Source organism: Ranitomeya imitator, chromosome 8, assembly GCF_032444005.1.
Source record: "Ranitomeya imitator isolate aRanImi1 chromosome 8, aRanImi1.pri, whole genome shotgun sequence".
NCBI classification, from domain to species: Eukaryota; Metazoa; Chordata; class Amphibia; order Anura; family Dendrobatidae; genus Ranitomeya; species Ranitomeya imitator.
Window position 1 is genome coordinate 105,185,281 of NC_091289.1, and position 14,109 is coordinate 105,199,389.

Consider the following 14,109-nt stretch of genomic DNA (forward strand, 5'->3'; position numbering starts at 1 on the left):
CATCGATTTGGACCAGACAACCCTTTTCATTGCTTTTTCGCAAATGCATGTACTGGTACAATTGAAATCAATTTAGATTAAATTGGAAGTAAAATGTCCATTTCCAATGGTTTCATTCTACAGCTTAAAGAAGTGTTTGAAAGTTATCGCAAAGAAAAAGCAGAAAATGACAGAATGCTCAATGATCAGAATGAAAAACTTCAGGAGCAAGTTACTGAACTACGGGCCCAAAGCACAAAAATTTCCACTCAGCTGGAATTTGCTTCAAAACGGTAATTCCTCATCTGTTGTCTTTAAGGAGTTATTGTATTATATTATACAGCTCTGGCAAAAATGAAGAGACCACCACATCAAAACCCTGTCATGGGCAGCCCAATTTCCAGACCTGAACCCCATTGAAAACCTCTGGGATGTAATCAAGAGAATGATGGATAGTCACAACCATCAAACAAAGAAGAACTGCTTACATGTTTGCACCAGAAGCAGTGTGAAAAACTGGTGGAAAGCATGCGAAGACGCATGAAAGCTGTGATTAAAAATCATGGTTATTCCACCAAATATTGATTTCTGAACTCTTCCTGAGTTAAAACATTAGTATTGTTGTTTCTAAATAATTATGAACTTGTTTTCTTTGCATTATTTGAGGTGTGAAAGCACTGTTTACTCTGTCGCCTTATTGGGGGACACAGGACCATGGGTGTTATGCTGCTGTCCACTAGGAGGCGACACTATGCATAATCTGATAAAGATTAACCGTGGCTCCTCCTCTGCAGTATACACCCCTGGATGGCGTCAGCCTTCTCCAGTTTTTGCTTAGTGTCGCATAGGAGGCACACCTAAGATTTTTTACTCCGTTTTTTCCGACGGATTACAGATGAAGAAAAGGGGGTCTCCTGTGAGACTCCCGGCATGGCTCCTTCCTCGGCCCCCTATTACGGGGCGCCCGGTTGAAGTCGAGATGGCTATTCCCTATGTTGCTCCTTCCCCAGTCCCTCGGGTGCTGGTTCGAAGTCGAGAACCCACCTCCTTCCCCAATTCCTTTTGGTTTCTAGGTTTAGGTCGAGGCGAGGATGAAGCCCCCTGAAGGTCATAGCAGCACCCTCCCTAATCCCCCTCTGGGGGCATTGGGTTGAGACGCCTCAGGTAGGGCCTGTACAGGCAGCACTCTGCAGCTCCCAGCAATGGGCCAGCACACTGCGCCTGCATCCAGGGACCCCAGCCCAGCTGCGGGCTCCTTTCGGGACCGGGGGGAGTGTAGGCAGGTATGGCACAATAGAGACACCGGGCTCCTGTCTCTGCGGCAGCACCAGCTCTATACTGCCTCATGGGGACCCCTCACAGGGCCCTCCCCCCCCTTCCGCTTATAGCCCCACCGCTATCCTGCCTTCAAATCCACGTCTAGGTCAGGACGCAAGCGTACCCACGGGTCACGTTCATCTGCGTCATCCCATAGCACACAGTCATTCCGTTCTAGGGAAAGACACCGTAGCTCTAGGTCATCTAGACCATCCCCTTCCAGGGGCAGACAATGCAGATCTCCGCAATCCCCGACCAGAGAAGGCCTCTGCCCCAGCTCACCCAGCAGGGGACGCCTCAGTGATAAACTGGATTCGGAAGGCATCTGTGACTCCGACTCAAACAAGGAAACGGAGGGGTCCCTGATCCCAATCCCTCCTAGCAATACAGCGCTAGTTGACTTAATCTTTTCCATCCATCGGTTGCTGGACATTTCTGGTCCGCCAAAAGAGGCCCCAGAACACAACACTAAGGTTTTCTCTAACCACCCAGAGTTTAAGACGATCCTTAAAAAGCAGCTCTCACAGCCTGAGAAAAAATTCTCTAATCGCAAATATCTGGAGGCGAGGTGCTCCTTCCCACAGAAGGATACCAAGGAATGGACAGACCCACCCGAAGTGAACCCCCCAGTCTCTAGACTAGCAGCACAGACCCTCCTTTCACTGCCAGATAGCTCAACCCTCAGGGATGCAGCAGACCAGCAGGTAGAACGCATGGCTCGTTCAATTTTCGAGGCTGCAGGCGCATCCCTGGCTCCTGCGTTCGCTTCAGTTTGGGCTGCCAAGGCCATTGTGGCCTGGGCCAAAAATTTACAAGCTGGCCTCCAAGCATCCGCTCCTGAGCTGTCTGACCAAGCGGTTCAAATAGCAGTCGTAGCAGATTACATGATTCATGCAGCTCTGGATTCAGCGAGGGGTGTAGCGGGGATAGCATCAAACGCCATCACAATTCGGCGTATCCTCTGGCTGCGGGAATGGAAAGCGGATGCAGCCTCAAAGACGTCCCTCACGCACCTCCCCTACCTCAGTAGGCGACTTTTTGGTGAACAGTTGGACACGATGATATCCAACGCCACCGGGGGTAAGAGTACCTCTCTTCCCCAACTGAAACCTAAACGCACTTACAAGAAGCGTAACCAAACTTGATTCCGATCCTTTCGGAATTCTTTGGGCTGGTCCGTCTCGCGTCCAGCACAAAATCGTAACCATTCCCCACGCAGGGACAACTCACGGTCGGACAAGACCTGGCAGTCAAAAGTAGCCCAGAGGAGGAAAATCTCAGACTTTCTCCTCATCATGACTCACGGACTCCGAAAGACACCACACCCGTAGGCGGACGACTTTTGCTCTTTCATCAAGTCTGGCTGCTTATTACAGAAGACAGGTGGGTCCGGGAACTAGTGTCTTCCGGATACAAGATAGAGTTCACCTCCAACCCACCGGACCGATTCTTCCTTTCTGTCCCCCCAAAACCACCGGCCAAGGCTCGTGCCTTCCGACAAGCGGTCTCCTCGCTTCTTCAAGCAGGAGTCATAGTACCGGTCCCCACGGCCGAGCGCTTCCGAGGGTTCTACTCCAATCTATTTTGTAGTCCCCAAGAAAGGAGGCAGTTTGCGGCCCATATTGGACCTAAAACAACTCAACAAATATGTACGGGTCCGTCACTTCCGCATGAAGTCACTTCGGTCCATCATTGCGTCCATGGAGAAGGGAGAATATCTCGCCTCCATAAACATACAAGAGGCATACCTGCATATACCGATTGCACCTGCCCATCAGAGGTTTCTCAGGTTCGCAATCGACCAGGACCACTACCAGTTCGTGGCTGTCCCGTTCGGACTCGCCACGGCTCCCAGAGTGCTTACCAAAGTCATAGCAGCCACCATGGACATCCTGCACTCCAGAGGCATAGTAGTCGTTCCATACTTGGACGATCAACTCATCAAGGCTCCCATCTTCAAGGACTGCGAGCTCAGCGTCTCAATTACAATCGACACTGAGTCGCATGGGCTGCTTAGTCATCTTACAAAAGTCATCACCAACTCCGAGTCAGTCTCTGACCTTCTTGGGAATGCTATTCAACACCTCCAGGCGTCTAGTACTCCTTCCCAAGGACAAGGCACTGGCTCTCCGCCTAGGAGTTCGCACCCTCCTCCGCAAACCCCCTCGATCTCCGGTTTGCCATGAGAGACCTCGACAGGATGGGGGCAGCAATAGATGCCATCCCATTTGCCCAGTTTCGATTCAGGCCTCTCCAACTAGCTATCCTCAAGTCCTGGGACAAGAACCCTTTCTCTCTCGACAGGGAGTTCCGGCTAACGTCGTCAACCAAGAGGTCCCTGCACTGGTGGCTCAAGCCAACCTCGCTAGCAAAGGGGAAATCCTTTCTCACAGGTCAATGGAAGGTTCTGACCACCGATGCGAGCCTGACTGGTTGGGGTGCAGTGCACCTACACCACAGGGCACAGGGCAAGTGGTTCCCAGTGGAAGCGACCATGCCCATCAACATCCTGGAAATTCGTGCCATCCTCCTGGCATTGAGGGCCTTTCGTCACTTACTGGCAGCCTCTCACATCAGAATACAATTGGACAATGCCACGGCTGTGGCATATGTGAATCACCAAGGGGGGACCCGCAGTACACAGGCAATGCGAGAAGTGTCACATATCCTCCACTGGGCAGAGGACACAGGGTCGGTTCTCTCGACGGTCCACATTCCAGGTGTGGACAACTGGGAAGCAGACTTCCTCAGCAGACAAGGAATAGACTCGGGAGAGTGGTGTCTCCATCCCGAAATTTTTCGCTAGATTTGCCATCACTGGGGGACCCCGGATGTGGACCTAATGGCATCCCACTTCAATGCCAAGGTCTCCAACTTTATGGCCAGAACACACGATCCGCGGTCGCTCGGAGCAGACGCTCTGGTTCAGGACTGGACCCAGTTCCAGCTTTTGTACATTTTTTTCCACCTCTCCCCCTGATATCCAGAGTGGTGAGGAAGATCAAGCAAGAGGGAGTTCCAACCATCCTAATCGCACCGGACTGGCCCAGACGTACATGGTACGCAGACATCGTACAACTTACAGCAGACGGCTCCTGGTGTCTCCCTGACCGCCCCGATCTTCTATCACAAGGCCCGTTCTACCACCAGAACTCAGGGGCTTTCAATTTGACGGCGTGGCCCTTGAGATCTGGGTTCTAACCCAGGCAGGGCTCTCGCCGGACGTCATTGGAATCATGATCAGGGCGCGGAAGCCAGCCTCTGCCAAGATCTATTAACGTACCTGGAAAGCTTTCTTTGCCTGGTGCAAATATCGTGGCCAGACTCCACTCCCTTATTCCTTACCCAAAGTACTCGGGTCTGGAGGCCAGGCTGTCCCTGGGCTTGCTTAAGAGCCAGGTGTCAGCCCTCTCGGTGCTTTTTCAAAGGCGCATTGCTACCAAGCCGCAAGTAAGGAATTTTCTTCAGGGGGTTTCCCGATTGGTTCCCCCCTACAGACGACCACTAGAAACGTGAGACCTCAACCTGGTCCTGACATCATTGCAGGAACCACCCTTCGAACCCCTTAAGGAGGTCGCACTCCTCTTATCCCAGAAGGTGGTTTTCCTGGTGGTAATCACCTCGCTACGCAGGGTGTCTGAACTGACAGCACTGTCCTGCAGACGGCCCTTCCTGTTTTTTCACCAGGACAAGGTAGTTCTCCGTACGGTCCCATCCTTCCTTCCGAAGGTTGTGTCCCACTTCCACCTCAATGAAGAAGTTTCACTGCCATCCTTTTGTCCGGTCCCGGTTCATAGAGTGGAGAAGGCTCTGAATACGCTTGACCTTGTCAGGGCATTGTGTATATATGTGTCTAGGACTGCGTCCTTCCGGAGGTCTAATTCTCTTTTCCTTCTTCCGGAAGGCGGCCGCAAGGGTCTGCCAGCTTCCAAAGCTACCCTTGCTAGGTGGATCAAATCCACCATACAAGACGCCTACCGCCTTAAAAATTCTCCTCTTCCAGCCGGTATTATGGCACACTCTACACGGGCGGTAGGGGCCTCCTGGGCCATTCGGCACAAGTGTGTAAGGCGGCCACTTGGACTCGCCTACACACGTTTACTAAACGCTACAGGGTTCATACCCAGTCCTCAGCAGACGCTAGCCTAGGTAGATGTGTTCTGCAGGTGGCGGTGCCCCAAGTGTAGCGGCCTGTCTGCACAATATTCGTCCATTGCTTCCCACCCAGGGACTGCTTTGGGACGTCCCATGGTCCTGTGTCCCCCAATGAGGTGACAGAGTAAAGGAGATTTTTGTGTACTCACCGTAAAATCTCTTTCTCTTAGCCTCTAATTGGGGGACACAGCTCCCACCCTGTTGCCCTTCCGGGCCGTTGTTACTGTCGAGTTCTCATATTGTTTGCTTGAGCTCGTACATAGTTGCCTTCTTATTGGCATGGTTATGTTATTCATGTCACGTTCCTCCTACTGCTTTTGCACAAAGCTGGAGAAGGCTGACGCCGTCCAGGGGTGTATACTGCAGAGGAGGAGCCACGGTTAATCTTTTTCAGATTATGCATAGTGTCGCCTCCTAATGGACAGCAGCATAACACCCATGGTCCTGTGTCCCCCAATTAGAGGCTAAGAGAGAGATTTTACGGTGAGTACACAAAAATCTCCTTTTTTTTTTGTTTTGTTTTTTATTTCATTTTGACCATTTCTCCTTTTGAGAAAAAAAAATACAAAATTTATTGCTTGGAAATTTGGAGACTTGTTGTCAGAAGTTTATAGAATAAATGAACAATTTACATTTTACTCAAAAATATACCTATAAAGAGAAAAATCAGACAAACTGAACATCTCACAGTGGTCTCTTAATACCTCAAGATCTGTTGCTTAACATCAACTTTAAAATTAATTTTGTTTCGTGGGAAAACCCCTTTGTCGGGGGATTTCATTTATTTGAGCACCTTTTCTGATCTCATGTTGCTAATTGCTTACTCAATGATTAATGGAGAAAAACTACTCTTAATTTTAATTTAATAATTGATTGCATCAATGTCGTCAGCCCCATGTCCACAACCTCCTAGGAAGTGGCTGCAAATGACTGATTGCTTCTTGCCAGTAGCAGGTGTCTGCCATGCACTCAACCATATCCACTAGTGTCCTATGGAAGTTGTAATAAATGATTACTATTGAGTAAATCAGAAATTTACGTTTTTTGTCAGTTGACATGTTAGTAGTGCGCTTTGTTGACTTTCATCCCATTACTGATTGTGACTTGTCATTGCTTCCATAGGTATGAGATGTTACAGGATAATGTGGAAGGCTACCGGCGAGAAATAACAACCCTACAGGAAAAATCCCAGAAGCTTTCAGCCACCACACAAAAACAGGAGCAGATCATTAACACAATGACACAAGACTTGAGAGCAGCCAATGAAAAGCTGGCAATTACAGAAGTAAGTATTTAGCCAATTAAAACATTGCAAACATGACTAGTATGAAAAAGATATTTCACTAATCAGTTGAAATATAGAAATAGATTTAGTTCTCAATTTTTTTTTTTTTGGTTTCTGGTGTTATGAGTTTCCTCTTACATGGATTATTCCCGTTGAGCTCCAGCAGAAATACAGAGCGTTTGCACTGTGAATGTACACTGTCTTAACGTGCTTGTACAGACATTGTGTTTTTTTATCATCTTGTAAGGTAAGAGCCGAAAACTTAAAACGGGAAAAAGAGCTTCTGAAGATGACCGAAAATAGACTTACCCAAGAAAGAGATTCCTTAATTGTTGAGCAGCGAGGTCAAAACTTACTGCTCACCAATCTACAAGCCATCCAGGTTAGTAGCTGTTATATTTCTCTGCTTTACACTTTGAACCTCGTCCTGTGTAATTATCCCAATGATAAATAGGTTAAATATATTCATTTGTTCATTAGCTGTTGTGGTAATGGAATTGCTTTTTCATATGAGAACCTATCTGGATGTTGTGCTCTACATGAATACAAAAAGGCCTTGTTCCCTGACCACTGATCATGGAGCACTTGGATATGTAATGGATACTAGTTTCTGTATTCTTTTTATTTTAGGTTACCCTTGAAAGGTCTGATGCAGAAATTAGACAGCGATATACCAACCAAATAGAAAAGTTGGAGCAGGAGTTAATCCAAATTAAGAAGAAATTGGAGCATGAAATAGAACAGAAGCATATGGCTGGTAAAAATCGAGATGTGAGTGTCTTTTCTGTACTACTGGTTCTTTTTGGGTGTTTTTTTTTTTCTTTAAGCGTTAAATGATTTTCTTTGCAGGTTCAGATGTTGGACCTTAAAAGACAGTATGAATCAGAAGTAAATCTTCACAACAGCACAAAAGAGCTCCTGAAGAATTCGCATAAAGAAATTTCTACACTCAAGCAACAGCTTGGTAATTTTGAAGCACAGTTGGCTTCACGCTCAAGCCAATTGTCTTCCAGCAAAGGTACTTTTCATGGATATATAGATGGATATATGTGTTTTTTTTATCTTTTTTTTTTTTTACAAATTCTGTGGTTTCAGTGGGTATATATATTATAAATTGTGCAGCGGTTATAATCTTGCATTTGCCATCTTTCCTAGATACAGATGACAAGGGTGAAGATATAGAAGAGATAAAGAATAAGCTAAGACAATCTGAAGAGTTAGTGGGTGACCTTAAAGAGAGATTGAAAACTGCCATTAGTAATGTAGAGCAATACAAAGAGGTTGTGCTTGGCTTGGAAGAGTCGCTAAACAAGGAAAAGCAGGTACAGTAACCATTTCTAAAGCCATAGTCTTCACCAGGCTGCCTTTTAGCTGCACCGACTGTACTGTAATTCATGTATCGACTGCTGTAACTTAATTGTCCTGCAGTCTTGATGGGTTTCGTATGTATTTTTTATGAAAAATAATTCTAGCCCTGCTAATAAATATAAAGTAAATCAAGAATGTAAAAGAAATTCCCTCTATGATTTAATTTCCACATGTAATATAGTATTTACAAATCCCGCAACCTTTGGATTTCTCATCTTCACAACCCTTGTGTCGATAATAACTTGTGTGTAAGGTAAGAAAGCCAAAGCCTACTTTCCAGTCAAGACTTCTGGGAGACCCTGAAGGTTTTTGCTCTTCCGGGTCTCAATCTGTATTAATGTTTTTTCATGTATTTTATTTGTGAAGAATGTAAGTAAATTTAAACACGCAATAAAAATTTCTATGTAAAAGCTAATGTGTTAACATTTTTTCAAGGTAACCGAAGAGGCCCGTAAAACCATAGAAATACGGATGAAAGAGGCGGCTGAGTACCAGGGACAACTTGAGAAGAAGATGATGGAAGCAGAAAAGGAAAAACAGGAGCTTCGAGATGAAAAACACAAAGCTGTAGAAAGCACAGAGCAACAGGTAATTCTCATTAATGAATTAATTCATATCAATGCCAATGTTTAGTTTATCTACTATGACTGGCTGTCTACGGGAACGATACATTCATCACAATGGAAAATCACAAATGTTTTTTTTTCCGTTTTTCATTTTATTTGTTAGGGGCCTTGAACCTGCTGTCATCTGATTACTCCTAAAATCTAAAAATAAATAAATAAAATAAAAAACCACAGTATTGCTGTATATTTAAAAAATCTTGGTCTCCTATGAACTTCAGGCAGAAGCTGGCGTTCACTGGAGAATCGTCTTGACAGGCAAGGTGGTCTTCAGCAAATTCCTTGTAATCGTGGCAACTCATCCACTGGCACAATTTCATCACGGGGGTGCTGAGGAGTGCATGGAAGGATGCGCCCACCCTGCCAGTGTGCTATTAGAACCAGATGGTCGCTGAATATCACCTCCATCTTCTTCCAGGAAAAATGTGGGGTCAGGAAGCCGGCATATGATGTGACTGTACGTCATATGTCGCTAAGGGGTGAAAGATTTTATCACAACACGTTTTTTGCGTTTCCCCCCCATGTGTGGTAACTGGTATTGCACGATCAGTGGAAAAGTGTGGCTGTATGCGTGGTTCTCTCCATACATACAAATGGCTGCCAGTGCTATTGAATACACCTTGATACATATACTACATACAATTTGTGCCAGTTGTGATATTCAGTGATGGTTTAGTATTTCATTTTTTTTTTTACAACCAGCTTTCACAACTTAGACAAAGTCTTTCCACTGTCCAAGGAGAAGTCAAGTCTGCTCTTCAGAGAGCAACAACTGCTACAAACAACGAGCAGAAAGCCAGACAGGATTGTCAGGAGCAAGTGAGTTGTCCAACATTTGGGAAGTTTAGGAGGGTATTGCAGCTTCTTTACTTAATTGTCCTCTCTCATCAATTAAAAGGCAAGAATTGCTGCTGAGGCACAGAACAAATATGAACGTGAATTAATGTTGCATGCAGCTGATGTTGAAGCTCTTCAGGCAGCTAAAGAACAATTGTCTAAAGGTTCTGCTACACGCCAAAAAACGGAGCAAGCAGCCAGGAAGGCCGAAGCCGAACTACTGGAGAGCAAGGCATCTTGGGAGGAGCGGGAACGTATGTTAAAGGTATTTACAGCTGAAATCTAATTGCTGCAGAGGTTAGAAGATCAAAAGAGTAAAGAAAAACCTACAAAATCACATTTATTAACACTGACATTCTATGTCAAAATTGCCAGATACATTTAAAGGCATACCTCACTAAGTTTGGTCAATGTTTAGACTGTCCCAAAGTCCCTTATGAGCATGTGCGTATTTACACCAAAAACCGGCGCAAATTGCCTCCTAAAGGATTCCCACAGTTCTTTGAAAGTGTCGATGATGAATGCAGCAACAGATTACAGTTGATTGCTATTGATCAAGGAATTTTTGGGTGGGTTGTGAAGATGGTCTTTCCCTTCTAATTGTCCCCCTACTGCCTTAGCTTGCCCCCAACTGTACCACTAGATCACTACCTGCATGTTGGGAATGTTCTGTAGCTCATGCGTGTGATAAAGCTTACTCCACTGCAGGCCCCGACTTCTCGGCGGCATAGGAAGTAACTTGCATCCCCACCCTCACATAAGTGACTCTTCTGTACAGGAGGCCAGACACCACTGCTGTTTAGATTAGGATTTAGTTTGCTCTTGGGTCTGCAGTTGAAGGAGAAAGACTACCTACAGGTTAACCTTCTGGAGCTGAAGACCTTGTTGTTTTTTGTTTTGTTTTTTTTATCCTCTTCCTCACATGATTTACAAGGGTGAGCTGGTGTTATTGCTTGTCTCCATTTCTACCAAAGTTAGTCTCTGGGGACTTGCGCCTCCTTGTGCTCTGCTCCTCCCAAGTTTGGTAGGGTTTTCCTCACAGTCTTGATTTTGTTAGAACTGTGCACATTTATTATGCCATTAACATAGTAACATAGTTAGTAAGGCCGAAAAAAGAAATTTGTCCATCCAGTTCAGCCTATATTCCATCATAATAAATCCCCAGATCTACGTCCTTCTACAGAACTTAATAATTGTATGATACAATATTGTTCTGCTCCAGGAAGACATCCAGGCCTCTCATAGTAACATAGTTACTTTCCAGTGTTCTCACTTATCTCCCAAAGCTCCACATAGAAGCTCACTTGACCTCCAAAATTACAATTTCTCCTTCGCCACATTGGGGGACACAGGACCATGGGTGTTATGCTGCTGTCACTAGGAGGCTGACACTAAGTTGAGACAAAAAGTTAGCTCCTCCCCTGCAGTATACACCCTCATGCTGGCTTCCAGAGACCCAGTTCAAGCTTAGTGTCCGTAGGAGGCACACTGGATTTAAACCTTTTCTCCCATGCCTCATTAGGGGACACATGACCATGGGTTGTGTGCTGCCTGCCACTAGGAGGACACTAAGTTAACACAGAAAGATTAACTCCTCCTCTGCAGTATACACTCCTTCACTGGCCAGGATTCAACCAGTTCTTAGTGTCTGTATGAGGCACTTGGGTCTGTTTTCAGACCCCAGCTGTATATTTTTCATTTTTATTCTGTAAATTTTTATTTAACGGAGCGAAGGGGGCGATGGATTCCTTTTATAGGGTCCGCTCTCCCCTGAACCATCAACAGGCGAGCACGGCGAGTATACCTCCCCGTCCCTCTCCTGCGACGTCTGGGGCATGCCAAATTTTACCGGGGCGACGGTTCCTCCTTGGTCCTGATCTCCCCCCTCCCCTGCAAGGCGGCGAGCACATAGAGCCCGGCTCTCATGTCCCTCTCTCCGGGGCCCGACAGAGGAGGATGTACCACCTGAGACAAGGCCCACATCTGATGGCGTCACACAGCCCCAAGACAAAGCCCCCTTAGGGCATAGACGAAGATGTATTAGGGGCCTCTCCATCCCCCATCCAGGGTGCATGGATTGAGCGCACACCCTCACAGTGACCGGAGGACCTGCAACACTGTGAGTACATACCCTCCCATCTGAGGCAGAGATGCGGTCCGCGTCCCTGGGGAGAGGTGCCGTCGGCCGGGGGTCAGCAGTGGTCAGCAGCGCTCCGTCGCGGCCAACGCCGCGCATCGCCGGCAGGGCCCAGAAATTTAGTCCACGGCTTTTCAGCCGGACTAGGCCACAGTGCGCAAAGGGTAACAAGAAGCAGTGTTTTTCACTTCATGTGCCACTTGCAATACGGCCCTGCCCCAAGCTCACAATACCCCATTATGTGCGGATTGTGACCCAGCCTCTGTGCAGCCACCTCCTGCCGCCGCCGACCCTGCAGAGCCTAGTCACCCTGAGTGGGACACTTCCCTGTCACAATCTATGGCTTCCCTAACCAAGGCAATTGACTCCCTTGGGGGTCCTTCTTTAAGTCAGCCCGTGGAGGACTCTGGCAACGGTACGGATCCGTCCACCGGCAGGGGGCGTCCTCTGTAAGAGCTCGGGTGCCAGGAAACGTACCCATGTCTCATTCGCCGACCACGGGCGTGTTTGTTTTTCAGCATCCGCGAGCTCAGTCTCTCGTTCCCCTTCTCTGGAGAACCTAAATGGCTCTGTATATGAGTTCGAGGACTCTTACGTCCAGGATTCCGCTACTTCCCAAGAGACACTAGATTCTCTCATTGAAGTGGTCAACAAGACCCTGAAGGTGGACGAGGAATCCGTATCCACTCCGGAACACGCGGTGTCTTTTAAGAAGACAAAACGTGTCCAAAAAGTATTTATCACTCATCCTGAGTTTAAAGAAATCGTACAAAAACACAGGGACCGCCCTGACAAACATTTCATGGGGCAAAAGCCTATTGAGGCCAAATACCCCTTTGCTCAGGAGCTAGTCAAGGACTGGCTACAGTCTCCCTCAGTGGATCCTGCAGTATCGCATCTCGCTTCCAAAAGGATCCTATCACTGTCAGACGGTTCCTCAGTTAAGAACCCCTCTGATCGCCATATTGACTACCTGGCTCGCTCCGTCTTTGAAGCCGCAGGAGCGTCTCTCTTTCCATTCTTCGCCGCTTCTTGGGTAGCTAAGGCTATGGTCGCTTGGGCTGAGGTGCTTACCACGACCATCCAAGACAGTAATCTCCCTCCATAGGCGATCAACCTGGCTAACCAGATAGCCCAGGCCGGGGACTTCGTAGTTAAAGCCTCGATAGATGCGGCCAATTGCGCTGCTCAGGCAGCCGCAAATGCAATTTCCATCAGAAGAGCCCTGTGGCTCAGATTGGCGAGCAGATTCTGCTTCCAAGCGTTCATTGACATCTCTACCCTATCAAGCCGGTCGCCTATTTGGAGAAAAATTAGACTAAATAATCTCGGATGCTACCAGGGGGAGGGGGGGAAGTAAATTTCTCCCCCCACAAAAGCCTACCTGGCTGTTTCGGTATCAACAACATTCTCGATTCCGGCCTTTTCGCAACAATCCCAATTGGTCATCTTCATCCTTCTCCCCCGCATCAGGACGAGGTGCGTGTGGGGACCGAGGCTCCCAGGTCTCATACAGACCCAACCGTAACTGGAAACCCAGACCACGGCCATCTGGGTCTAAGGGATCCAGATCCCTTAGATCCTCCACCCAATGACTCGTTGCAACATCCGGAGGACATCAACAAAGTAGGAGGTCGCCTACTTTCTTTCCCGTCAAGCCTGGCTCTCGGTCGTCTCCGATGAGTGGATCAGGGAACTGGTGTCCTCCGGATACTAAATAGAATTTTCTCCCCCCCAACACGGTTCTTCCAGTCGTGTCCTACCAAACAAAAGGCAACGGCCTTTCTCCAGGCCATACGAGCACTACAAAAGGATGGAGTCATCATTCTGGTTCCCCAAGACCAAAGGTTCAAAGGGTTTTACTCGAACCTATTCGTGCTCCCAAAAAGACGGACCGTTACGTCCAATTCTAGACCTAAAACTTCTGAACAAATTTGTCAAGATTCGGCGCTTCAGAATGTAATATCTCCGCTCTGTCGTCGCGTCCATGGAAAAAGGAGAGTTCCTAGCATCTATAGACATCAAAGATGCTTACCTCCACATCCCAATTTTTCCTCCTCATCAACAGTTCCTTCACTTCGCATTTCGCGAGGAACACTTCCAGTTTGTGGCCTTACCTTTCGGCCTCGCCACCGCTCCCAGACCTTCACAAAGGTCATGGCAGCTGCCATGGCCATTCTTCATTCCAGGGGAGTGGTGGTACTTCCGTACCTGGACGACCTACTGATAAAAGGCCCATCATACCCAGCCTGCAAAGAGTCCGTCAATCTCACGGTTGATACTCTCTCGCCTGGGCTGGAAGATAAACTTCGAAAAATCCTCTCCGATCCCGACTCAACGGATCTCCTTTCTGGGAATGACACTGGACACTTTCTGCGGTCTGGTCATTCTACCTCCAGACAAGACCT

The 14,109-nt window shown here is 47.4% G+C and overlaps 1 protein-coding gene across 2 annotated transcripts in view; it reads left to right on the plus strand.

Moving 5' to 3' along the window:
• TPR (translocated promoter region, nuclear basket protein) overlaps positions 1-14,109 on the plus strand; it is a 196,935-nt gene that overhangs the window by 92,043 nt on the left and 90,783 nt on the right. Inside the window, exons 17-25 of one of the 2 annotated variants that reach the window (XM_069737241.1) lie at positions 124-272; positions 6,574-6,736; positions 6,984-7,118; positions 7,367-7,507; positions 7,586-7,754; positions 7,892-8,058; positions 8,540-8,692; positions 9,430-9,546; positions 9,626-9,829. In XM_069737241.1, coding sequence (XP_069593342.1) covers positions 124-272; positions 6,574-6,736; positions 6,984-7,118; positions 7,367-7,507; positions 7,586-7,754; positions 7,892-8,058; positions 8,540-8,692; positions 9,430-9,546; positions 9,626-9,829 — 1,398 coding nt within the window. The remainder of the gene's footprint in view (positions 1-123; positions 273-6,573; positions 6,737-6,983; positions 7,119-7,366; positions 7,508-7,585; positions 7,755-7,891; positions 8,059-8,539; positions 8,693-9,429; positions 9,547-9,625; positions 9,830-14,109) is intronic. The other variant, XM_069737242.1, reaches the window with a different exon arrangement.